The sequence below is a fragment of the Macadamia integrifolia genome, unplaced genomic scaffold, assembly GCF_013358625.1.
Source record: "Macadamia integrifolia cultivar HAES 741 unplaced genomic scaffold, SCU_Mint_v3 scaffold2327, whole genome shotgun sequence".
NCBI lineage: Eukaryota > Viridiplantae > Streptophyta > Magnoliopsida > Proteales > Proteaceae > Macadamia > Macadamia integrifolia.
In genome coordinates, this window is record NW_024868639.1 from 72923 (window position 1) to 99144 (window position 26222).

General features: G+C 40.7%; 2 protein-coding genes across 2 annotated transcripts; both read left to right on the top strand.

The window, feature by feature from the left end:
* The first annotated feature begins 5180 nt into the window (after positions 1 to 5180).
* LOC122066297 (protein STRICTOSIDINE SYNTHASE-LIKE 10-like) lies at positions 5181 to 6764 on the top strand. Its single transcript, XM_042630121.1, has 3 exons — positions 5181 to 5545; positions 5632 to 5895; positions 5986 to 6764. The coding sequence occupies exons 1-3, from the start codon at positions 5265 to 5267 to the stop codon at positions 6554 to 6556; spliced, it is 1116 nt and encodes a 371-aa protein (XP_042486055.1). The 5' UTR covers positions 5181 to 5264; the 3' UTR covers positions 6557 to 6764.
* A 9636-nt stretch (positions 6765 to 16400) lies between these two features.
* LOC122066296 (aspartic proteinase CDR1-like) lies at positions 16401 to 17810 on the top strand. Its single transcript, XM_042630120.1, has one exon. It carries the CDS (start codon positions 16405 to 16407, stop codon positions 17746 to 17748), a length of 1344 nt encoding a protein of 447 aa, XP_042486054.1. The 5' UTR covers positions 16401 to 16404; the 3' UTR covers positions 17749 to 17810.
* Positions 17811 to 26222: the final 8412 nt, after the last annotated feature.

The window sequence follows — 26222 nt, forward strand, 5'->3', positions numbered from 1 at the left end:
GCGCCTTGTGGGTATATTTATAAGAGCCTTGACAACATCTGGAGGGTCTCTTTGTAAAGGTGATTTTACAAGTGGAATTGCAGATGGGACTGTTGAAGCTCATATTGACTTATCACCTTTAAAGACGCTAGCCTGTTGCAACAAACAGAACGTACTTATGTCCTGAGATAACCAATTCGGTTAAGCGAAGTAAAGTTCAATATTGAATCCGGTCAGAAAAGATTCTGGTATGTTCGCACACCCATCAATATGATCAGCTGATCGTAGCATAAGGAAAGATTTTTGTGCCAACAAAAGATATATACAAGAGGATCTTTTCTAGTCTGATGAAGACTTATATTGTAAGACCTTAGCTTATTTGATATTAAGTACCCAATTCACCCTCTCTAGGGTTGCCACGATCCTACAAGTAATTAATGTGAGAACTTTCTCTCGTGTCTTTCCTTTCGAATTTTATCTATAAAAGGGAAAGAAAGGGGTGGGTTAGTACACACAAACCTTTTTCCAACGAGCTTTCTTCTTGTAGTTCCCTAAGTGAGTAGAGGATAGCAAAGGGCAATAGAAAAATTGTTGATTTCTCTCGTGTTCCTTGTTCTGGGTTTGTTGTGGCAACTCTCTCTCTCTCTCTCTCTCTCTCAAGAGAAGAAGGGAAAATATTGTGATTTCTTCATGTGTTTGTCATGTTTGATACTGAGGTGAGATTATAGTATATTCTTGTGTATCCACACATACACACACACACACATATATATATATATATATATATTTAAAGATACTAGTTGCTCTGTTATTCAAAAGAGATTTTTCTCTTGTTTATAACCCATCTAACACTATAGAGAATTGTATTTTCATTATTGATTACAGTGGATATTTTTCTGAGTTAGAGGTTCATGGTTTTTTCCTTTCACTTTCAATTTATAAGCGTTTTCTATGTTTAAAATTAATGTCTTCTTTTGTGGTTGATTTTTTTGATTTCATTGCAACATTAGTCTTGCGCATACTTTGTTTTTATATCTTTCAATTAATTTTCAGACAAGCGTAAAAGGGTTTAGGAACGAAGGAGGGAAGAACTATAAGTGTAGTTGCATAATAGGAGTACAAGCTTGGATAAGTGTTAAGTTGGATCTATGCCACAACAGAGAATTTTTATGTATAGAACAAAGAATGAGGCAAGTAAGCTATTTATAGTCATAAAGGCACAACGTCGTAGGATTGGCAACATAGGTGGAGGGGAAGTTTTTAGATCTCCTCCTAAAATGGAGGCACCTATGTCTTTCCTTATCATGCGAACTTTCTAGAAAACGGATCAGCTACTCATACGATCACCTGATCATACAAATCAGCATCCAACACCTGTCCTTTTTGTTTTCAAATATACCCCTTTTTATCTTTGTTATGGCAAAAAATGAGATATGTGTTGGATGCTGACTCGTATGACCAAGTGATCATACTACTAGCGGATCCTATCTCAACTTTCTATCATGTCTCTCTAATTTTATTTATTTATTTATTTTTATAAAAAGGAAGAGAGATGTCATTGGTTAGCACACACAAACCTCTTTTCTTCTCTCTTGTTGCCCACACGTTTTTTTTTTTTTCATAAGTGAGTGGAGAGAAGAAAAGAAGATGCTATCCCTTATTGTTCTTTATATTGAATTCATCATAATGGCATATTCTAAAGATTATTATTATTATTATTATTATTATTATTATTATTATTATTATTATTATTTTAATGTAGATCTAAAACAAGATTTGAAGAAAATTTCAAATTGTAAATGGATTTTTTTTTCCAAAAAAATAAAAATAAAATGGAGTTCTTTTTTTCCCAAAAACATAAAAATAAAATAGAGTTTTCTTTTCCCCAAAACATAAAAATAAAATGGAGTTATTCTTAAGCAAGGGTTGATGCCTTGATGCAATCTAAGACTAGATAGATTGTAGGGTTGCACAAATCACTTCCCTTACTATATTTGCATGTGCTTTGACAACATTTAGGCTTCATTCTTCTTACTTATGTGTCATGCTTGAGCTCAGTGTAACTTTATTAAGTATGACATTAAAACAAAGAAAACAGTTAAAAGAATATAAAAATTTCAGTTATTTGGGTTACCTGAGCCCCATAATTGAATTAGGCTCACAAATCTGATACATTACTCGTCCCTGCTCAGGATTTGAAAACATGTATCGGTGATGAAATTGGGTATAAAAAGCCCTAGAATTGATATATTTGAGAAATATTCTAACATTTTTGATGATTTTATCCAAAAATCCCGCACCAACTAGACAAAAATTGGGATCTCCAATCTGAATGGAGCTGTTATTGATCCAATTTGCTGGACCTGCATCCATTTAATATTTCAAGGAGAGTTGGATAGATTTTAAGGAGAGTTGAATTCATGACCATTTCATCATGAGATTGAAACTTTTTCGGTGTTGTCAAAGAAAAATATAAATTATGGCAAAATGGTCATGGTACGTGCAGAAAAATAGGAATGCGGAATGTTCGGAGCTCGGTGAATATTCACATAAGTGATATGATAGACACGTGTTAAATATGTTAATCCTGCTAGCAGAGTTGTAAACAATTACAACTTTGTTTAATATTATTAATATTTAAATAAATAAATAATAAAAATCCCAATACAAGCCGACTCCTCTTTTCATTTCGCTTAGAAATCTCGATCCTCTCTTTCTCTTTCTCCTTGCATCTTCTTCAAGGTTGTTCCTTATTTCTTCTTCCTTTTTCACCGCTCTCCAGTCTAATTGAAGTTTTGTTTACCAATTTCAGTGAAGATTTGCATCCATGGTAAATTCTCATAGGTTAATAATATCTACCCAATAAGTAATAATAAAATCCTAGATATTCAACAGCTTTGTTTACTTTATAAATTCAAATTTGTCTTTTGCCATACATGCAAACTTTACTGTCCAAATCCCTTCCCTGATGATTAATATGTAAACATGGTATTTGGATATGTATAGCCAAGTCTCTTATATACTCAGTGCCTGAAAATAGTTATATTGATTTTTTTCTTATCTCATCCTATTTTGAGAGAGAGAGAGAGATGATGTTGATGGCGGCTGTAGAAAGAAGGAACAACGTTGAAGAAAAGCAAAGAGAGAGAGAGAGAGAGAGAGAGAGAGAGAGAGAATTGAGATTTTCCAACAAAATCGAAGGAGGAGTCCGCTTATATTGGATTTTTATTTTTTATTTATTTATTTATATAAAAAAATATTAGACAAGTTAAGTAACCGCATCCGTCATCTCCCCACCCTAAAAACTAGGAATCAGTTACAATATAAAAAACTAATAGATGATTTAGATTAATCTAAACTTAAATAGACGGTTAATATTAAAAAAAAGTGAAAATAAGATTGCAATACGTACATCCTGCTACCACTCGCCCATAAATTATTTTCAATAATAATGAGTGCAACGCAGAAAGTTGTCGATGAGGTATGCTCTATTTTTTTTTTTAATATATTTTTTAGTGCTCCATATTATGTTCTTCAACATGTGATAATTGGGTTTGGGAGCGGTTTTGGGTGGGTGAGTAGCAACTAACTAGATCTATCATGGGATAACTCATGACTGAAATTTTTAAAATAATTAGATTTGAGATCCATTTCTCATATTTTTACACTACAATCCGATTGGAGTCAACCATGAAAAAAATAAAAAAAATAAAAAATCCAGGAGAGTGCATGAGCATGATGGCCTGCAATTAAATGGAAAAACCGTAACTCAATCCTAAATCCTCAAAACTCAACCCAAGTTCAATCTAATCTTGTCAAGCTCATGCCTAGACCCAAACCCTATGTTATCCTAATTGATTCTGATTGGAATGAGTTAGTCATAATTGACCTTGATTTTTGACAGAGTGGAGCTAATTAAACCTAATGTTACCTATTTTTCCATAGTCATCTTGACCGAAATTCAACAAGAGGATTGAATTCACACCCTTGCCTAGACTCCTAACATAGAAGCGGTTAAGACACTAACTATCATACTTTCCTCCTAACAATAATTATAAGAATCATAGAACTAAACGACTTTAGTGGGGTTTGTAAGGGGCACCACCGATGAGATATTCGACATTAAAGATTTGGACAATTTTCCATTAAAGGTGATTCAATGGTTTGATTACAACAATTATGCATATTAGCTTATGAATTGTCCTATGCTAATCAACAGTTACAATGGAAGGGGTCATATATTCTATAAATGACTATATTTAATTCTGATGTCTTAAGTTGTTTTCATTTCTAAAATATTAGATTTTTACCTAGAGTATTTTCATTTTTTAAATTGAAAAAAAATACAAAATTCTTAATTCTCTAAGACGTCTAGGTGATATAAAATTTTCGATAGCAAAGAATTCATAATAATTTTCAGCTCATCCCCAAATGTTTTCCTGACCATCAAAAAAATGATTTGCGTATTTTCTAATAATTAAACAATCTAAATGATCTTATGACTCATCATTTCCATATACAAATATCTCTCTAAATCAGATTATGGCTGATTCCAACCAATCTGAAATGGAATCAAATTCCAAATCAATTGCATCCGAGTTAGTTCCTTATTCCTTTTTCCTAAACTTGCTACCTTAAATGACGTAGTGCTAATGTGAGAGAGAGAGAGAGAGAGATGTTCGGATCCTCTCCAATGACTGGAATGCCAAGTGAGAAATCCAAAAATTAGGGTGCACGCTCGTGTTGGAATGCATGTTCGGATATTCCTAGCCATCAAAGGCCTCACCAGGCAAGCTACTAGTTGGCGAAGATCTGAATTCAAGAACGAGAGGAGGAACCTGGATCCTCTCCAATGCCCTAGTGATACCAACATACATCAAATGGCAAGCACTGATAGGACCTGGGCACACACCCCTGACCTTCGGATGCGCACTAGACGCATTGACGCACATCTGGTTACGGGAGAAGGGGTGAGGGGAGACTCTCTGGTGAAATGTATAGTTTTGTTAGGTGAGATTTGACTATGCAATACACAAGATAACATATATACTTGGTCCATAATTTAGACCCTATCAACCAATCATATACGACATCTAGTATCTAAGTGGGAAAAATGACAATTTTGTTGTAAGTGGATTCCAATCCAACGTTCCAAAATAATACCCCACATGAGGCTAATCTCCATTTAATCTCCCTAACAATGTAAGACCCCTAGAGAGAGAGAGAGAGAATCAGAGATCCATTTTGCATCAGTGCATTACTTTACTGCAATACCCTCTGAAACTATGAATTTGAAGCTAATCTTAACTGCAACAATTCTTGCAGTCCTCTCCATTTTCGTCACACAAAACCCTACTCTGTTTTTTCTTCCACCATCAATTCCTGGATCGCATGACCAGCTTCAAGCTGCAGAGGTAATCCCAGTAGTTGGAGCTGTTGGACCAGAAAGTCTCGCATTCGATCCCAACGGCGATGGCCCTTACACCGGGGTTGCCGATGGTCGAATCCTCAAATGGCAAGGACAAGCCCAAGGCTGGACTGAGTTTGCTGTTACCTCTCCACAAAGGTACCCATCTGATCTTCCTCTGTTTCTCTGATTTTTTATACATTAGATTCTAATAACTGAAATCGCTGAATTGAAAATCTCAAAAGGAAGGATTGTGAGCGCCCTTTTGCACCGGAGATGGAGCATGTTTGTGGGAGGCCATTAGGATTGAAATTTCATCCAAAGACGGGAGATCTGTACATTGCTGATGCTTATTTTGGGCTTCATGTGGTAAACCCAGATGGAGGTTCAGCTACCCAATTGATAACCGAAGCTGAAGGTGAGCCCTTTCGATTCACCAACGATATGGACATCCATGAAGAAGAAAATGCGATCTATTTCACTGATACAAGTACAGTCTTTCAGAGAAGGTAGCTTTCACTTTTCAGTATCACAAACATTGAAACACTTGACCTATATTTCAGTTTGTCATTTTAACAAACGCCTCTTGTGCATTCCAGGCAGTTCATGGTAGCTGTTTTAAGCATCGACAAGACGGGGAGATTGATGAAATACGACATCTCTAACAAAGAAGTGACGGTGTTGCTGAGAGGGCTTGCTTTTGCCAATGGTGTGGCACTGAGCAAAGATCGCTCCTTTGTGCTTGTAGCTGAAACAACCACTTGCAGGGTCATCAGGTATTGGCTTCAAGGTCCTAAAGCAGGAAGTCATGACGTCTTCGCCGAGCTTCCTGGGTTTCCTGATAATGTTCGAAGGAATTCGAAAGGGGAATTCTGGGTTGCTTTACATGCGAAGAAGGGAATTTTAACGCATTTGATTCTGTCAAACAGTTTCATTGGGAAGACATTGTTGAAGCTTCCCTTAAGTTTTAAGAACTTGCATTCGATGTTTGTTGGGTTTAAGGTTCATGCAACTGCTGTGAAGCTGAATGAAGAGGGACAAGTTGTTGAGGTGTTAGAAGATTGTGAAGGAAGGACTTTGAAATTTATTAGTGAGGTTGAGGAGAAGGATGGAGATTTGTGGATTGGGTCTGTGTTGATGCCCTTCATGGCCAGGTATAAGCAATACTAGAACCTCCAGAATTTTGATGTCATTAATTGCCTATGTAGCAGCATGTGTGTAATGAATAGAATGGTAACGAATTGTAAAAACTAAGATGTTTATTAGGTAATCCCATCTAGCTGATTACTCTTCATAATATCTCTCTTGTAGTGATGGCCTCTGTGTTTCTTTGGCTCTTTTTTTAAGCCAGAACTGTTGGTGCAGCTATTTTATCAAACACTTGGTGTGCATTCTCGATTCTCCTTTAATTGGAATACAGAAGGAAAAGGAGCTATAATCTTTGATTCCCCCTTGGAATAGAGAAGAGGAGCAATTTGATCATCAAATTTACTGGACTCCACATTTCCTTAAACATCTGCTATTCTCTCCGGAATCTGGATCAGTTTCCACTTTCCCCCGCCAAGCCTTTAGCTACCCTTGACCAAATGATCTTCGTCATTGGAATCCCATAGTCCCTGGGGAAGATACTGGAATGAAAGAGGACTATTTAAGAGGTAGCATCATTAGAATATGAAAATCAAAGGCTAAAGATAACTAAAAAGTGATATTTGCTTGGACTTGGATCCTCTGTGGCGCAATAGGGTGTCTGGTATGCATCCAATGCTCAGAAACGTCTTGGATTACGTGTGATTGCCTTGGGCTTCGTGCCTAACCATTTATGGTTGTTGGATGCGTGCCAAGTGTTTTGCTACGCCACAGAAGAATTCAATCATATTTTCTTACCTTTTTAACCTACATAATTCTTTTTCGGGCAAGGGTACCTTGCCAAGCTAGCGTTCCCAGGCCTAAACATAGCTGAGCTGAAAATAAATACCTAGTTGCCCCAGTTAGGACGGGGGCAATTGGGTCTTTTCAAAATCAGCCGAATCAGAGTCTATCTATTCTGATATGAGCTTTGAATTCATAGCCTTATTCTTTCTTTCTTTCTTTCTTTCTTCGTTTATACATCCTTCCACTATTGTTCTCTTCTTTCTTCCCTGTGCTTTGATCCTAGAAGGTTTATACATTTTTATTCTCTTAACTAAATGATAAATAAGAGTTTCTTCATGTACACCAACATAGCCTTGTCCCAACTAAATGGGGTTGGCTACCTGGATCTTTACTCTCCAATCAATTATATTTGAAGTCATATGTGGTAGAAGGCTTAGGCTAGGCTATGCATATCTTTCATCACCACCTCCCATAGGGTTAGTTTAGGCTAGTCCCTAGCTCTTTTAGATCTTTTAATATGAATCAAATCACTCATTTGAACCGGAGCATCCAAAGGCTTCTGTTGAACATAGCCACGCCGCCTCAAATGAATTTCTAATAGATTATCATGAATCAGAGCTACTCCCAACTCAACTCTAATGTGGCCATTCCTTTGTCCTTCCTAGTTTGTCACACATCCATCTCAATATTCTCATCTCCCCTCTACATTTTATTCTCTACATGCTCTTCTTACTTGCCCTATATTTTGCCCCATACATCAAAGTTTTTAGTATGACTGCCTATAAAATCTCCTTTAAGCTTTAAAGGGATACATTGATTACAAAACACTTCGGACGCACCTCTTTATTTCAACCAACCTATTTGAATTTTCTGAGAAACATCATCCTCTATATCACATTCTTTATTTATCATTGAGCTCAGAAACCTAAAATAATCACTTTGTGGAATCTCTCTCTCATCAATATTCACAACCTCATAACTGTCTATGTGTAACTAAATTTTCACAACATATATTCTATTTTAGTTCTACACATATTACAACCTTTTGATTCCAAGGTTAATAACCATAGCTCCAACTTACCATTACTTTTGTCTCATTTACCAATACAATATCATCAAGGAAAAGCATACACCATGGAACCTCATCTTGGGTGTCTCTGGTTAAATCGTCCATGATGAGCATAACCAAATAAGAGCTTAAGGTTGATCCTTGATGGAACCTAATTATAATTGGATATGCACCACTTTGACTCTCCACCATTCTTATGCCAATCACCACAACTTCATACGTATCTTTAACTATGTCCATATATATTTACTTCTTCTCTTCTCAAGAATATGCCATATTAGATCTCTGGGGACTCTTTTGTAGGCTTTTTCTAGGTTAATAAATACCATATGGCGATCCTTCTCTCCCTCTCTACATCTTTCCATGAGCCTCCTAAATAAATCGGTTCCATCATATATTTACCTAGCATACAACCAAATTGGTTTATTCCTCTATAGTTACTTTGAATATTATATTTATTTTTATAAATAGGAACTACAATGCTTCTTCTCCATTCATATAGTTTTTTCCTTGTACTCATAATCTTCTTGAACATCTCGGTTAGCCAAGATAGACCCCAAAATCTTAAGCGCTTCCACACATTAAGAGACCACATTTGGGCCCGGTGCTTTGCATACTTACATCTTTCTTAAAGCTTCTTTTACTTCGGACTCCTTAATTTACAAATATATTTACGACATGTGGTGTCTAGATGAGTAGTGTAGTCTTCTGGGGTATTCGAAATGATTTTATTGAATAGCTTGTAAAAATAATATTTCATCTGTCCTTAATGTTCTCATCCCTTATTAGAACTCCACCATCTTCACTTTTAAGATCGATATCTCTACTCTTACCTTTTCTCATTCTAGCTATCTTATAGATAGCTTTTTCTCCTTCCTTTGTGTTCCAAATTGACACAAGAAGATTCATATTGCCGGTGCTTCCCCTACATCATATTATCTCCATTTTTGGAAAATTTATCCATTTTTTGATCTTCTATATCCTTAGTCCTTCACTATGTCTTAAAAATATCTTTCTTAGTCTTAATGGTTGCTCAAACCTTGGCATCCCACCGCTAAGTTTCCCTAGGTGCATGTCATTTTTCTTTTGATTCCCCTAAGATGTCTTTAGAAATCTTTTACATACACATTGACATCTCGTTCCACATTGCATTGGTTCCTCCCTCAAAGTCCCAATTTTCTTGTTTGACTAGTTTATCATCAGTAAATGAATTCAATGAGTCTCCTTTTAGGTGCCACCATTTTATCTTAGGAATTTACCAAAATTTTTTTTTTTTTTAAGGGAAAATAGGTTTCCTTATCTTCTTATGTTTAGCATAGTGAGACACATGTCCATGATCACCAATCTATGTTGAGTGGTAAGGCTTTCTCCAAGTGTAATCTTACAGTGTTTACAAAACAATATATCGGACCTTCTAATTAGAAAAAAAAATTAAAATATATATATATATATATCTATTTGGTTGATATTCTACACACTTTTGTAGGTGACAAACTGCTCTCTCTCTTGAGAATTTGTTCACAATGGATAGATCATAAGCCACAAAAAAATATCAATTGAGATCCCCTCCTCATTCATCTCTCTAAAACCATAACCTCTATGTGCGCATTCATAGCCTCTACGTTCTCTCCCCACATGTTCATTCAGATCACTCCTTTAATCACCTTTTTTCTTGAATAAATTCTCGCATGAATTCGTCTATATGTTCCCAAAATTGTAATTGACTACCTTCATCCAATCTTACTTGGGGTCCGTAAGCGCTAATTATATTGACAACTTCTTCCTCTAAAACAAGCTTGATGGATATAATTCTATCTCCCGATCTGATAACGTCCACTACATCATTCTTTAGATCGATCCTTATCGACTACTATGCCCACTCTATTTCTATTACTTTCATCTCTCTTACCAAATTTAAAGTCGTCGAACTCAAGTTTTATACCTTTTCATGTAGTCCATTGAATATAAGAAATTTTGGACCTTCTCCTCATAGCATCTATCAACTCTTGACTCTTAGCTGTTATGGTCCCAATGTTCCAAGATACTAATCTAATCCCATACTTTTGGACTAGCTTTATCTACTCACACTTATCCACGGTACGATAACGCTTGTCTACTTGACATCGCATTGGAGCATCAATGCGATGTGTCGCATATAGGGGAACCAATGCCAAAGGTCAATAGGACATAAAGCTTAATTAGTAAAGATACATTCAAATATAAGATCCATGCAAAAGGTGATTGAATAAATAAATAATGGGCAAGAGAACACTACCTTGGTGTAGATGTACACCAACACCCTGGCCATGGAAGGGTACGTCTTTAGCATGAGGGCAGCATAGTCTTTCTGGACTGTTGTGTCTGTCTATCTGAGCGTAGACACGCAATCGGACATTGTTCTTCCTTCCAAAAAAAAAACACTAGTTTATGATTGTTGATACGAAGAAAAAATTCCTCCTGTTCAGATCAGGAGCTTAATTATTCAAAGACTATTTCCATTAATTCTGTTCATTTTTCCCAAGAGCCAAAGGAGCAGTGGGATCACGAAAGGTAGACCTTCTGATTTTTCTGTGACTTTTGCCACTTTTCTAGGTCTGGTGGATAAAATCCATGGATATAGAGAGAGAGTACAAAACCCTAGGCTATCAACAAAATCCATAGAAGGCATACCATGCATGAACAAAAGAGAACGTACTAAAGAGGACTAATAAGAAAGAGATACAAAACATTAATAGTTTTATGCAAAAATATAACCTACGATTGCATGGAGATAATAGAAAACATACATGAATTATCAATATATGAGAACGACGGTTAGATTTTACAAAATGGGTCTGTGCAACCATAAGCTAGAGAGGTAGAACATGTCCATATACTTAATTTTGTCCCTTGGCAATGATAATGAATGCCAGGTGCAGGCGAGACTTGTATGCTTTCTCTCAAGAAGGATTCAATTTTCAGAAAAACCTAGTAGTCCCCAACCTGACCTGATGTGGAATGATTCATGGAGTTTGGTTTAGCACAAGGAAAATTGGGGATTGAAAATCGAGTATTAGCCAATGATGTGGAAGCGGCACAAGAAGTAGTGCCAATCCCCCTTGCCAAAATAGGGGAAAATTGCTCGTTTCACATTTTCCGTAAACTTTTAAGCCAAGAATGAGATCGATCCACATGTTATTAGATATTTTTGCGGTAAAAATTGACCGGATGATATTCCTTGCAAGACTTAGTACTCCACGCTAGACCTGCACAAAAGAGCCAACAAAGGAGAGCCAGGCTGACCCGACGGGGAACCCTCCAATGCCTAAGTTAGATTTCTTCGGCCAACAGTTACTCAAGAGAGTTTATTATGAAATGATCTATCCCCTTTTTTGGGGCCTTACCTTGATATTTATAGGCAATGAATGAAGATAGACGGTTGAGAAGAGTCCTGTTTTGGCAAGTAGTTCACTATTATTAGGATAACTCTTGGAAGAGTCCCATTAGGTAACTGTTACCTTATTTGTCAAGATATCTCCTAGTGATAAGATTTGCTGAGCTAGCGATAAGATCTACTAAGCTGACAATGAGTGATCCTCGAGATTTTTCCATAATCACCGGGATGGACTAGACTCCTTAGGGAAGCAATCCAAGGGGTCGGCTCAGCCAAGGATGAGCCAAGGTGTTGGCTCGGCCAAGGGATGACCCGAGGGAGTGGCATTTTTACCCTCATCATTAGCCCCCCACTCCTTCAGGCTAAGGTCCATAGGTCGACTTGTAGGAGTTTAGTAAGCAAGGATTATGTGCTCAAATTAGGTTATGGATCTTCAGTTTGGTGAAGACATCTTTGTTTACTTTTGATTTTGTTACACTTCGAAGTTGGGCTTTTGAGTGCCGACCACCAAAGACCCATTGGCTCAGTCTTTCATACCATCTAATGAAAGGTCTTTGGTGCCGAACTGAGGTTTGATATTGCCGCTTTAGAATGTAACATCTTTGTTCGAGCTGAGGCTCAGTTTTGAGGTGTTGAGTTGAGGCTCGAGCTTGTGTGCCTTAGTGCTTCAAGTCTTGAGTTGCCGATGTGGGGCTTGGGCTTGTGTGCCTTAGTGCATAAGGTCTTGAGGTGCCGAGCTGGGGCTCGGGCTTGTGTGCCTTAATGCTTAAGGGCTTGAGGTGCCAAGCCGAGGCTTGAACTTGCATGCCTTAGTGCCTAAGTGCTTAAGTTATCGACCCGGGGCTCGGGCTTACGTGCCTTAATATGTAAGGTTTTGAGGGGTCAAGCCTGGGTTGGGGATTGCATGCCTTAAGGGCTTGAGATGCCAAGCCGGAGCTTAGGCTTGTATGCCTTAGTACATAAGAGTTTGAGGTACTGAGTCGGGGCTCAGACTTACGTGCCTTAACGCCTAAGGGCTTGAGGTGCCGAGCCAAAGTTTGGACTTGCATGCCTTAATGCATAAGGGCTTGTGGTGCCGAGCCGGAGCTTGGGCTTTCATGCCTTAATGCGTAAGGGCTTGAGGTGAGCTGAGACTTCGACTTTCCTCGTGGATGAAATATTCTTTTACTAACCAGTTGGAGTCGGCTTTTCTTTCCTCACGAATGAGGTCTTCTTTTGCTGACCATCGGGATCGGCTCATCCTTTCATTGTGGATGAGATATTCTTTTACCGACTAGTTTGGGTCTACCTTTCTTCTTCGGTGGAATGATTATCCCATTTTGGACCGTGATTCTCACCTTTTCCCATTCATTCTGCTCGGCTTGGTCTCATTGTTACGGATGGGGTGATCATCATGCCGACAACCTTGTTCAGATGTTCAGGAATAGGCCATAGTTGATTCTTCGACTATCGTCACGGCTAATTCCATGGCTTATTCATCCTCGCTCCATGAGATATTGGTGTTGTAGCTTGCTAATGTCGTTCCCACAGACGACGCCAATCTGTTACTGTAAAAATTAACTGGTGATCTTCCTTGCAACACTTTGTACTCCACGCTAGACCTGCACAGAAGAGCCAACAAAGGAGAGCTGGGCTGACCCGACGGGAGACTTACTCAAGAGTTTATAATAAAATGATCCATCCCTTTTTTTTGGGGCTTACCTTGATATTTATAGCAGTGAATGAAGAGAGGCGGTTGAGAAGAGTCCTATTTTGGCAAGTAGTTCACTCTTGTTAGGATAACTCTTGGAAGAGTCCCATTAGGTTTCCTTATTTGTTAGGATATCTCCTAGCGATAAGATTTACTGAGTTGGCGATAAGATTTGCTGAGCTGGTAATAAGTAATCCTTGGGATTTTCCCATATTCACTGGGATCATACCAGACTCCTTAGGGAGGTGATCCGAGGGGTCGGCTTGGCCAAGGATGAGCTAAGGGGTCAGCTCGGCCAAGGATGAGCTAAGGGGTCGGCTCGGCCAAGGATGAGCCAAGGGGTTGGCTTGGCCAAGGATGACCCAAGGGGTTGGGTTCCCAGGGATGACTTGGATGGTCAGCTCGGCCAAGGATGACCCAAGGAGTCGGCTCTACCAAGGATAACCCAAGGGGTCAGGTTCTCAGGGATGACCTGGATGATCGACTCAGCCAAGGGATAACCCGTGGGAGTGGCATTTTGACCCTCATTAGATATTAACCGAAAATATTTTTTGTCGATATATGACACACAAAAATCGGACACTCAGATGAGCTGCAACATCCTTGTAAATCAGATTTATGTTAAAATTAGGGTTTTCTAGCCAAATCAGGGCTTTTCTAGTTGACATAACTTAGTGGAGCCACCTAGGGTTAGGAGACTTTGCTTTAATTAGGCTACTCAACCGCCTAAACTTAACTGATCCACCACGATTTAGGGGGATTTATTTTTGCCCTAATTTTTTATCCCAAGACTACCCCTGGCCCTTAGAAACCTATAAATAAGCCCAAATTCCTTCATAATTTCATATCCAGAATCTAGTTTAGATTCAAAATCCTCCCAATTCTAGAGGAGCTCTGACAAATTTCTAAACCCTTGCTTATGAAACCTCGAAGCTAGTACTAGTCCCAGAATTCGGCCAAAATCCAATCTTTTGAAGAAAAACAAAAAAATTCAAACAATTTAGATAGTCACAAAAAAAGTCACATTCTGATAACAAACATGAATTACACAAGGTTAGAAGCCAAGAAGTAAAATTCGATTGCATTGTCTTACATGTCATTGGCAAGGCCATCCTATCTAGAGAATGGAAAAAACCATAAAAACCCCTAGTACAATGCTGATAGGTAGCAAATGACATTTACTTTTATAATTGCTAAGCAAATGACATTTGTTTTGTTATTGATTAGGAAATGACATTTAATTTTCGTCCCAACTTTCCATAGTGGCTCTTGAAGTTTCTAACTGATAAGATAATGGATTTGGTCCAGACAGTCTCTAGTCTTCCTTTCCATCTCCAATTTTGGATCTAGCATTGGGTGATTGACCATATTTAGTTAATCCAGATCATGCTCTATTGTATCTATGTGGCATAAAGTGGGTGAACCATTTTGAAAGTCTAGACATGTGAATGAGTTCTTCCTATATATATATAAATCCACCATTAATTTTATAACTATTAAGAATAGGGATGCTAATGGATAGTAAAAATCCAAATTCAATTATTCACATTCGTATCCATTTAAGGGTATCAGTATCCGATCAAAAGATATACAAATCCGAATTCTAATAATCCGGAAAATAATTATCCAATTGGAATAGGTTTCCTACCAATAATAAAAAATGAAGTAGTTAATGATTTTGAGGTCCTTGAAGATTCAATAGGTTCAAAAGAATGAGGAAAAGAGCTATGACAATTAAGAGGCATGGATTGAGGGTGAATTGTATCCACTAGGAGGAGAAAGGGCTAGGTTACACAAGCCAGGGATGTAAAGGGATAGTCGAAAATCCGAATTCGATTCACATCATAGCTCACCTAAATCTGTTGTATTAGGGGCTTCTCCACACTCTATTGCTATGTTGTTGCTCTTGGTTTTTGTTGTAAAGTGCTGCTCAAGCTGAGCTAATTAACTACAAGTCCGAATAAACTGGGACACCCAGACCTTTCTTTTGCAAAAGCAAAACTTGTGTTTCTATACGACTTACAATTCCTACCAATATTAGCACTAAGCAGCCATATCCAATCTATCTGTATCCAGTCGAGGAATGTCCGGATTCGATCACATCCAATCCTTTTACATCTCTAATTAACAAGATTCCTAGCTTAAAAATCAATTTGATGGATATTTTTTTTTTTTTTTTTGGTAAGTACAAAAAGGGTGCTCTATGGTAGTGATCATTGCCCCAAGCCGAAGCCCACATATGCATGGCAAGCGATAGTGGATCTGTCAATTAAAATACACAACCAGCCAACTCAAGCGATGATGGGGAGGGCTTCCTTCCACTAGTCTACCAAGGAAAATCACACCATGGGATCAACCCTTATTAATTTGATTTAACTTATATTTTGAATATTCCAATCCAAGGATTTGTCAAATTACAGGTATTACTGTGTCCGTGTGTGCGTGTGGGACTTGGATCCTTTGTGGCGCAATAGGGCACCTAGCGTGCATCCAATGCCCAGAAACGGCTTGGACGATGTGCCACCACCTTAAGCTCTATGCGTGAGCATTTCTGGCCATTGGATGCGCGCCAGACGCAACGGAGGGTGGTCGTAGATCACAAACAGTGCAAACAGGAGTGGTCGTAGATCAGTAGCTCTCGTGTGAGTCGCTAAAGCTAAAAAAACTACATGGGTGATTAGAGACCAGCTCAACCGCAAGGTGGCCTACGATCAGGCTGATTGTAAATCCTTCTTGCGCCAAAGAGGAATTCAGTCCGTGTGTGTCTATGCTGTTTGTTTCTTTTCTTATTTATAAACTGTAATTAATTTTTTTCTTTTGTAATGAAAACAGATTGGAAACAACTCAACTGAATTCAAAACTCAGCATTTAACTCTTAAATCCTTATGTACCTTCCATATATTTCTTGTGTCGTCTTAAATCTCACTACCTTCCATACAAGTATCGAATTCTAATTATAAGTTAGGTCTTAGAACTCTCCAATTCTCAAATCTGGCTATACACTCTACATAATCATGGTTGCTAATTATTTTAGTTCTTGTTCAACCATTCCTGCTCTAGTCATCATCGTCTTCTTCTCTATTTACCTTTCCACCTTTTCCCTAGTTGAAGCTGGTGATAATGGTGGTGGGTTCAGTGTCGATATTATCCACCGGGATTCGATTCTCTCTCCCTCTTACGACCCATCGGTGACTCATTTCGAGCGTCTGCAGAATGCGTTCCATCGATCAGTGTCCCGTGTCAACAATTTCATGCTGTCCTTAGTCTCACCATCTCAAGTTTCAACTCTGATTCTCCCAGCTAATGATGGTTCATATCTCATGGAAATATCATTTGGTACTCCACCAGTGAAGAACCTTGCAATTGTTGATACAGGTAGTGATCTTATATGGATACAATGCAAGCATTGCCAAAACTGTTACAAACAAAAAGCTCCTCTATTTGATCCTACCAAATCATCAACCTATCAAGATCTATCATGCAATTCAAAACAATGTAATCTGATAGGTGAAGGATGTTCACCTAAAAGTAATTCTTGTAATTACACTTATGGTTATGTAGACAAATCATTCACTAATGGTATTCTTGCTACTGAGACATTCACATTGGGTTCCACTAGTGGCAGATCAGTCCCCTTGCCAGAGAAAATCTTTGGTTGTGGACACAACAACCATGTCACCTTCAGTGAGGAAGAATCTGGTCTAGTTGGCCTAGGAGGGGGTCCTCTATCACTGATTTCGCAACTGAAATCATCTATTGGTGGAAAGTTCTCCTACTGCTTGGTCCCTTTAGGAAAGGGAAATGTCACAAGCACATTGAATTTTGGTAGTCAAGCTGCTGTTTCTGGTGATGATGTGGTCTCGACTCCCTTGGTTTCAATGGATTTGGCTACTTTTTACTATGTGACCCTTAAAGGAATTAGTATAGGAAACAAGAGATTGGCATACAAGAATTTATTGAAGCCTAATGCTTCTGATGAGGGAAACATCATCCTTGATTCAGGTACAACATTCACATTTCTCCAATCTGATTTCTACTATAATCTCGAATCGGAAGTGAAGAAATCGATTGATGGTGAAAGTGTTTCGGACCCTTCAAGGACATATAGATTATGCTACAAAGCTGATACTAATGTCAATGTTTCAATGACTGCCCATTTTTCTGGTGCTGATGTGAAGTTGAAAGAGCTGAATACTTTTGTTAGGATATCTGAAGAACTTGTATGCTTTGCTTTTATCCCTTTACCTTTAGGTTATCCGAGTGTCTTTGGGAGCATAGCTCAAATGGATTTCTTGGTTGGTTATGATCTTGAAGAAAGTAAGGTCTACTTCAAGCCAGTTGATTGCTCCATGCATTAGCTTCGGGTATTGAAAATATCATAGATATGTGTCTGTAGAACTCTATGTTTATGATGATGTCATTGTCATTATATTTTGCTTTTGCAATTTTTTTTTTTTGGCCATAAGTCAGTCGAAGAATATTAAGCACAAATAAAATAGGATGTACAGGATTTACATCCAGGCATTCCAAGATGGATGGAGAAAATCGAAAAGCTATATGAAGAGGCATATGTTAAAGACCTTAATTAAGGCTCCACCTTAGATATGGCCATTAGAAGAGGAGGTAAGGGATCTCACGATTCATTTAAACAGTGGTCTTCAGCATTGTCATTAGCAGTACCCTTTAAAAATTAATAAACAAAGCACCACGGACAATATGACTCAAGTCCATCAATCAAACCTATAGCGAGGTCTGTCCAAACTATCCCAACAACGTTGTTATATACAAATTCTGGATAAGAAGTCCAATAAGTGGAACATTGTGTTGTAGCACAATTCTTTGCAATCGAATCCGCTGACATTGCTTTCTCTGCAACAGTGGTAAACACACCAAACAATAGTGCTAAGGATAGATCGTTATTTCATTGAATTGTTTAGTGTTTTCTTTTCTTGATTATTATTATTAGGTTTTTTGGTTTTCTCCATTATTGTTTGGTTTTATTCTTTTGAACTATTGAGACTAGCTTTGCTCTCCCAAAGGATCATAGTCTGTGCAAAATTAGACAAAGATCAGTGGCTGTTTTATCTTGGAAGTAAAACGCATGAATCCTCAATTGTACTAATGTAGGGGTGTTTCAAACCTTAAGGAGAGTATGTATTTCTGATACGACTCGACTTGTTTGGTTCATTGGGTTCAACAATCGGTGCCGATCTTCTTCAACAGTTCATCATGCAACCAAGGATGCATCTCAACAATATCAGTCTTGTGATTCTCAAAATCGGGTACCTCTTATTTCTAGCAGCAGGGTTTGGAGATTGACGAGACTGTTTCTTCTACCTTGCAATATAATTTCACTTGTATGTCGTCATAGATATTCAAAATGGCAATACCCACCCCGTTGACTAGACTAATGTAGAAAAAATTACTTGAAGGGGAAGAGGAATTTAATGGTGACACTAACAACAAAGAATGTCCATTTTGTATTGAAACAAGATACATCCAATTTCCCTAGCCAAATGCCTCAAGAGAAGAAAAGGGATACGAGAAATTCCATTAGAAAGATCCTCTAGCCAAGATATAAACTATTATCTCTTTGGATAAGTCCATGCAAAATACTTTGAAGATGAGCCCACTACAAGAGACATGATGAAGAAAACTAAAATAGAAGTAAGTGAGTAAACTAATAAGCTTGCGAAACATTAACTGTCTCTTTATATCACCTGCATGTCCAAAGGGACTACAGTCTAGAAACTATCTTGAAAATTACTAATTTATTCTAATACAATCCGATCCATTGGCATACTCAAAGATGACCAATATAAGATTGCTACCATTCTTGAATCTCTCCCTGATTTTTTCATATAATGCAACATAGGAAGCATAAGCTTTGAGAAATTTCTTCTTTACTTTTCCCCTAGTTAATGGAAATATTGGAAGCTTAACTGTTTTTCCCATAAGGTTTCAATTAATCAATCAATTATGCAATAGAGGGGCAATGGTCTAGCCTTCAGTGATTCTTGTTTGCTACGAAGTGGAAAATAATCCACTGACAGACCCGCTCAAGTGGATGATGAGATAGGGGAATCTTTCGCCTCTAGTGCAAAAACTAAAACCGCTAGGAAAAGAGATCCTTATCAAATATGTCAGCCAACTAGTACAAGGCGGGGATGAACTGGACTGAGAGCTCATGGTTGACAAACTTGTTGCGAACAAAGTGGAAATAAATTTCCATATGCTTTGTACGGGCATAGAAAATAAGGTTGGCAAAGAGATAGGTAGCACCAATATTGTCGCAACATAGAATGGGAGGAGTAATGACTGGTATGCTAAGCTCTTGGAAGAGCGAATGGAGCCATGTGAGTTTGACAGTAGCATCAGTGAGTGCCTAATACTTGGAGTTCGTAGAGGAGCTAGTGACATGTCCATCGCTTACGAGATGACCAGGAGACGAGGTTTAGTACCTAAGAAAATTTGGTACTCATTGGTGGACTTATGATCAATAGCATCAGTGAGTTCCTAATACTCGGAGTTCATAGAGAAGCGGGTGACATGTCCATTGTTTATGAGATGACCAAGAGATGAGGTTTAGTACCCAAGAAAATTATGAACTCATCGGTAGACTTATGATCAGTAGAGTCACCTGCCCAGTCAACATCAGAGGAAGTTTAGAGCTGTAGAGTAGAACCATGATCAAAGAGAAAACCATGGGTATGACCTATGAGTATGCTTAAGATACTGAAGAATGCACTTAACCAATGCCCAATGGTCCTCAGTGGGTGCATGAATGAATTGACAAGCACAATTTACCGCAAAAGCAAAATCAGGCCTAGTGAGTGTGATGTACTAGAGAGGATTGAAGATGGAGTGATAGTGGGGGGCATTAGAGAGAAGCACACCCTCTGAAGTAGAAGGCTTGGACGTGGTGGCATTGAGTGTGTGAGCAGGTTTACAGTCCATCTCCACCATCCCTATTCTATCTAAAAGATCCATAATGTACCACTATTGGGACAGAAGAAAGCCCTTGGGATGTGACACCACCACCATGCCCACTGTTGTTGCCAAAAATCTGTATGAGGCTAAGCGTCGATTCTGCACAAGCACAGAAGGCAGAGGCCCAGAGGTGTCTCCGGGATTAGTTCTCCGACGCCCAAGTTAGAGACCAGTAGAACAATTTTTTTTTTGTTAGAGTAATGGTGTATGTGCCAACTTACCTCTTCTCTCCTTTTGGGTTCCCTCTTATAGGGTTTAGGGTCTAGGGTTTAGGGAGTCCCCCTCAGATACTCCTTCCCCCTTCCCGAGTCTTACTCGGATACCTCCTATTCCCCTCGTGGGGAATATTCCCTATCTGGGTATCTTCTCCTCACGTGGTCTGAAACCTTGCGGCCTCTATCGGTTGGGCAGTACGTGTTCTTACCTTGGATGCCACATGCTCTTGCCATACTAGGTGGCCAATTCGGTCATATCAGTAGCCCCCTTAGAATAACTACTTTCTCTTTTGTGTATCCCTTCGACCTTCGGTTTCATCCTTCGTCTTGAAACCAAGACCTTCGGTCAGGTCTGCTCGGCCTTGGCCTGAGCTCCCAACTGGGGATTTGAGCTTCGGTCAGCTCTGCTCTGCCTTGACCTGAGCCCCAACCGAGGTTTTGACCTTCCGTTAGGACTGCTCGGCCTTAGCCTAAGCCCCAAGCAAGGTTTTGACCTTTGGTCAAGTCTGCTCAGCCTTGGCCTGAGCCCCAACCAAGGTTTTGACTTTCGATCAGATCTGCTCAGCCTTAGACTGACCCCCCAATCGAGATTTTAACCTTCGGTTAGGTCTGCTCGGCATTGGCCTGAGCCCCCAACCGAGATTTTGACCTTCAATTAGGTTTACTTGGCCTTGGCCTGAGCCCCCAATCGAGGTTTTGACCTTTGGTCAGGTCTGCTCAGCTATGGCCTGAGCCCCCAACTGAAGTCTTGACCTTCGATTAAGACTGCTCGGCCTTGGCCTGAGCCCCTAACCAAGGTTTTGACCTTCGGTTAGGTCTGAGCTGCCAACTGAGGTTTTGACCTTCGATCAGGTCTACTTGGCCTTGGCCTGAGCTCCCAACTGAGGTTTCGACCTCGATCAGGTCTGCTCAGCCTTGGCCTGAGCCTCCAACCAAGGTTTCAAACTTTGGTCAGGTTTGCTCAGCCTTAGCCTGAGCCCCCAACCAAGATTGAGTCTGAGGTGTTGTACTTCGCTCGTGTGCTTTGCTCAAGTGTACTTCAAGAATCTCGCATAGATGACGTGTACTGCATTTAATGAGGCTGGGGAGTCGCATCGACACACTTTTTCCTACAAATAGTGTCAGTTTCTCTCATTTTGTCACCTTTTACTCATTTTTATGACCCTTCGTCCTTCATTCTTAACTATCCTCTAATCCTTGGTTTGGCCAGAGTCATTGAGAAGTAAGTTATATTTAGCTCTTTAGGTAGTAGCTCCTCGTCCTCCAAGGGTGCCTTTTTTAGGCGTCAGAGCCCCGATTAGGTCTGAAGGATGTCCTCGGATTGTCCTCCACATCCACTTCTTCAGATGCTTCCTCATCCTTTACCGTCAGTGACATGAGTGGTAGAGGCATTATGGAGGGGCTTCTTGACTCTAGGGCCCAGGAAAATTAATCGCTCGAGGTCGAGGCTAGGAATATAGTGCCAACTATGACTGAAGAAGAGCTAGTGGAGCTTCGTGCTTCATGCAGTATCTCGGACGAGTTCATCCTTCAGATACTGAGGCCCAAAGATAGAGAAAGCTACTGAAACCCTAAGGAGCTTTGCTTCTATCGGGATGCCTTCAAGGACTGGCTTCAGCTCCCTCTTCACCCCTTCTTTAGCCAAGTGTTTTGGCACTATGGCATCTGCCCAGTCCAGCTGACCCCAAACGAATGACGGAAAGTCCTCAGTTTCATTGTCTTCTTCTCTCGGATGGGGAGACCCCTCTCCTTTCCTCTCTTCCTCAACTGTATGTCCCTTGGTTCTAGCAAGAGGGACTCGGGCTGGTACTATTTCTACCCTAGAAAAGACCTCTGGTTTCTGAACCGATACCCGACATCGATATATGGTTGGAAGTTGAAGTACTTTTTTGTGAGGGTGTCTGAGGGGTTCCCCTTCGGTAATACTTAGGACATCCCAGATTTGAAGGACGTGAACTCTGCATCTACCCTCTTTAGGACAGATGTAGAGTCACTATCGATGGCTAAGGATAAGACACTCCGTCGGCTTGCCAAGTCCTGTAGCCTCCAGTCAGATGCCTTTCTATTTCTGTTTGGGCTTAGCCCGGGTGAGTCCTAGCTCTGCCAAACTGTTTTTGCTTCGGATTTTACTTTCTCATGCTGATCTTGACCATCCTTGTTGTAGTGCAACTTTTGAGAGCAGAAGCCAGGGCGGCTGCAGCCTAGAGATAGGCCCAGCTGAAGGAAGCCAGGGCCTAAGATGCCCAGCAGAGGCAGCAGAGGAAAGGCAAGAGAAGGGGGGCTTCAACTTCTGATGCCCTCCTGAAGAAGAAACCCAGAGCCAAAGACCCCACCTCCAAGGCTGTCCAGGCGTTAGAGGCCCCTAGCTCTGGCACATCCCCTCCCCGGGCCTTCTCCCCTAGTGCCGACTTCTGAAGCCCGAGGGCTAGGCATTCGAGAGCTAAAGTCAGATTCGTCCCTCAGTGGTCCATCAAGGAGGGTGAGACACTATCCATCGGACGAGTTGCCCGAGAGCTCGTGCAGAAGGGGAGCCTCCCAGGAGATGCGGCCGAGACCCAACGCCAGGGGACCAAGGCTATGGTCACCAGCACTTGAGTGTTCATGGCAGCGGTAATCTTCAGCATTCGGCCTTGAATTTGCTATTCTCATTGTAAAAATTTTTTCCTCATTGTTAATTTCTTTCAGGCTCAGAACCAAGTGGCCCATTTGACCATCCAAACTGAGGCCCTGGCCAGGGACCTCAAGGTGTCCGAGCACAAGAAGTCAGCCCTCAACAAGGAGCGTACTATCCTCCTTGAGAAAGTGGAGCATTTGGAGGCCGATCCTTCTCCACACCCAGCAGGAGTGCGAATGAAAGCTTAAGGAGCTGGAGGCACAGATGGCTGCAAGACTGAAGGAAGCTGAAGCCTGAGCTGTCGAGGGCTATAAGTCTTTTGATGACTTTTGGCAGGTGGTTAAGCGTGCCATCACCCTCGGGTTTATCATGGGTGCTACCGATGTTCGAGACTGGGTCCTCAAACATCACCTCGAGGTATCCTTCTAGGGGAGTGGCCTCATCTTTGAGGAGGACGCCGAAGCAGCTCCAGCCGCCACCGAGGTCGCAGACGACGAAGACAGTGGCAGTGATGGAGAGGGGGTCTAGCTATCTCATGAGGTTCCTCCGACTCCTGGGCGAGGAGACTTCGATAGATACGCGGCCGACCCTACTGGGGACGAGACCACCCCCCAAGCAGACGCTCCATGAGGATCTTTTCTTCTCTTTTTTACTTTGGCCTCAAGGCATCTTTGTAACTTCAGGCTTTGGGCTTTTTTAATTTTGGCCTTCGGGCTTTTTTTTTTTTTTGTAACTTTGGCCCTCGGGCCTCTTGAATGAATAAAATACCCTCTTTCTTCCTTTAGATTTCCTTGTACTCTCTCTTTTTTTTTTTTTTTTACAATCTCGATAATTAATTTCGAGCCCGAACGGCTGTCACAGGTCTTTAGCCCACAAGTAAGGGTATGAAGGCTGAAGCTCTTGTGCAAGTGACTAAGTGGTAGCCAACCTTCACTACAAGGATCGGTCCTGGTGAGTTGTTGGCCCGATGGTGGGAGCAATAAAGGCCGAAGCTCCCACACATCCCTTAAGAGGTGTTTTTCTTCAGCCCCATCCACAGGTGTTTTCCTTATGACCAGAGGATGAAGGGGACCCTACCCGAGCCCCCGATCGAGGGTGTTGCTTCGATCGGGTCTGCTTGGCCTTGCCCAAGCTCCCAACCAGGGGGTATTCCTTTGATTCCTTTGGTCAGGTCTGCTTGGCCTTGGCCTGAGCAAACCAATCGATGAATGTACGTTTCATAACCATTATCTAGAAACAATTGCCGTAAACTAGCTTATATATTCTGTTATGAAAAATCCTTCGAAAAGTATGATTTGGAGGACTCAATGACTCCAAATTGAAAGTGCTTAAGAATAAAAAAATAACCAAGTAAGACGTGTACACTACTACTACTAGGCATGTTATAGCTACTGGCAAAATTTTCTCAAGTTCTTCGAGTTCTATGATCAGGGACCCTGTCTCCCCCCGTAGACTTCTGGTGGTAGGACCCAAGTCGTATTACCCTAGTGACTCTATAAGGTCCTTCCCAATTTAGAGCCAACTTCCCTTGATGCTTTGGGTCTGATATCTCCGCCCTTCTGAGGACGAGGTTTCCTATTCTGAACTCATTTTTTTGGACTTTAGAGTTGTAATGCCTCGCAATCTTTTGCTAGTAGGCGGCGATCCTTACTTGAGAGGCATCTCAAACTTCATTCAAGAGGTCTAAATTAGGCCGAAGCCCTTTATCGTTTTCTTCTTCATTGTAGTACTAAAACCGATGGGTCATGGCTCCTACCTCCACTAGGAGCATAGCTTTGGTGCCATAAGTTAAAATGAAAGGTGTTTCACCGGTGGCAGACCTTTCAGTTGTGCGGTAAGCCCAAAGGATGCTGTGTAGATCTTCTGCTCATAATCCGTTGGCCTCGTCCAACCTCTTCTTTATTCCTTGAAGCAGGGTACGATTGGTTACCTCTGTCAACCCGTTGGTCGATGGGTAATCAACAAATGTTTTCTTGTGGTCGATGCCAAGGGCTTCACAAAATGATTCAAAAGTTAGATTAGCGAACTGAGTGCCATTGTCGGTAACCACCACCCGGGGGATCCCAAATCGATAGACCACCACCCTCTCGAAGAAGTTCCTTATATTCCTTTTAGATATCGTAGCTAGTGCTTCAGCTTTTGCCCACTTCGTGAAGTGGTCTACCGCCACCACAACAAACTTTCTTTGTCTCATGGCTAGGGGAACGGGCCCAGGATTTCCATTCCCCACGTGGCAAATATTATCGGGCTTGACAGGGAGGAAAGCTCCGTAGCATACCGGCGAGGGACGGGGACGAACATCTGACACTTAACGCACTTCTTGACGAACTCTTCCGCATCCTTCCTCATGGTCGGCCAAAATAGACCCTGCCTCAGCACTTTGTGGGCCAAGGCCCGGGCTCCCAGATGTTGGCCACATATCCCTTCGTGTACTTCTTGGAGTGTATATTCGGCGTCGACAAGGTTTAAGCATTTGAGGTAGGTGTGGTGAACCCTATCTTGTACAATGTCTCATCCTTCAACAGGTAGTATGCTGACCACATTCGTACCTTCCTTACCTCGTTCCTATCTTTGGGGAGTACTCCTTCGTTCAAGTACCTGATTATGGCATCCATCCAGCGGGGCCGTTGTTGCCAACAGGTAACACCTCTTGGGGTCTTTCGGTGCTTAGTTGGGGTAACACTTCAAAATATACCGATTGTCCAAGGTTCGTGAAGTCAGAGGTGGCCAGCTGTGACAGTGCGTCTGGGTTGGCATTCTCCGCCCGCGACACCTGCCTTATATCGAATTCCTTGAAGGCTATTACTTTCTCTCGCACCATCTTCAAGTACTCAGCCATCCTCTGTTCCTTGGCTTTATAGTCTCCATTCATCTGTCGCACCACGAGCTATGAGTCACTTTGCAACACTAACTCCTGTACCATCAAAGCTCGTGCTAGATTAATTCTAGCTATTAGTGCTTCGTACTCAGCTTCATTGTTGGAGGCATCGAAATCGAACTGTAGGGCATACTC

Coding starts and splice junctions, on each gene's coding strand:
- LOC122066296 (XM_042630120.1), top strand. CDS start 16,405: ATGGTTGCTAATTATTTTAGTTCTTGTTCAACCATTCCTGCTCTAGTC.
- LOC122066297 (XM_042630121.1), top strand. CDS start 5,265: ATGAATTTGAAGCTAATCTTAACTGCAACAATTCTTGCAGTCCTCTCC. Junction 5,546..5,631: donor GCTGTTACCTCTCCACAAAG/GTACCCATCTGA, acceptor AAATCTCAAAAG/GAAGGATTGTGAGCGCCCTT. Junction 5,896..5,985: donor AGTACAGTCTTTCAGAGAAG/GTAGCTTTCACT, acceptor TGTGCATTCCAG/GCAGTTCATGGTAGCTGTTT.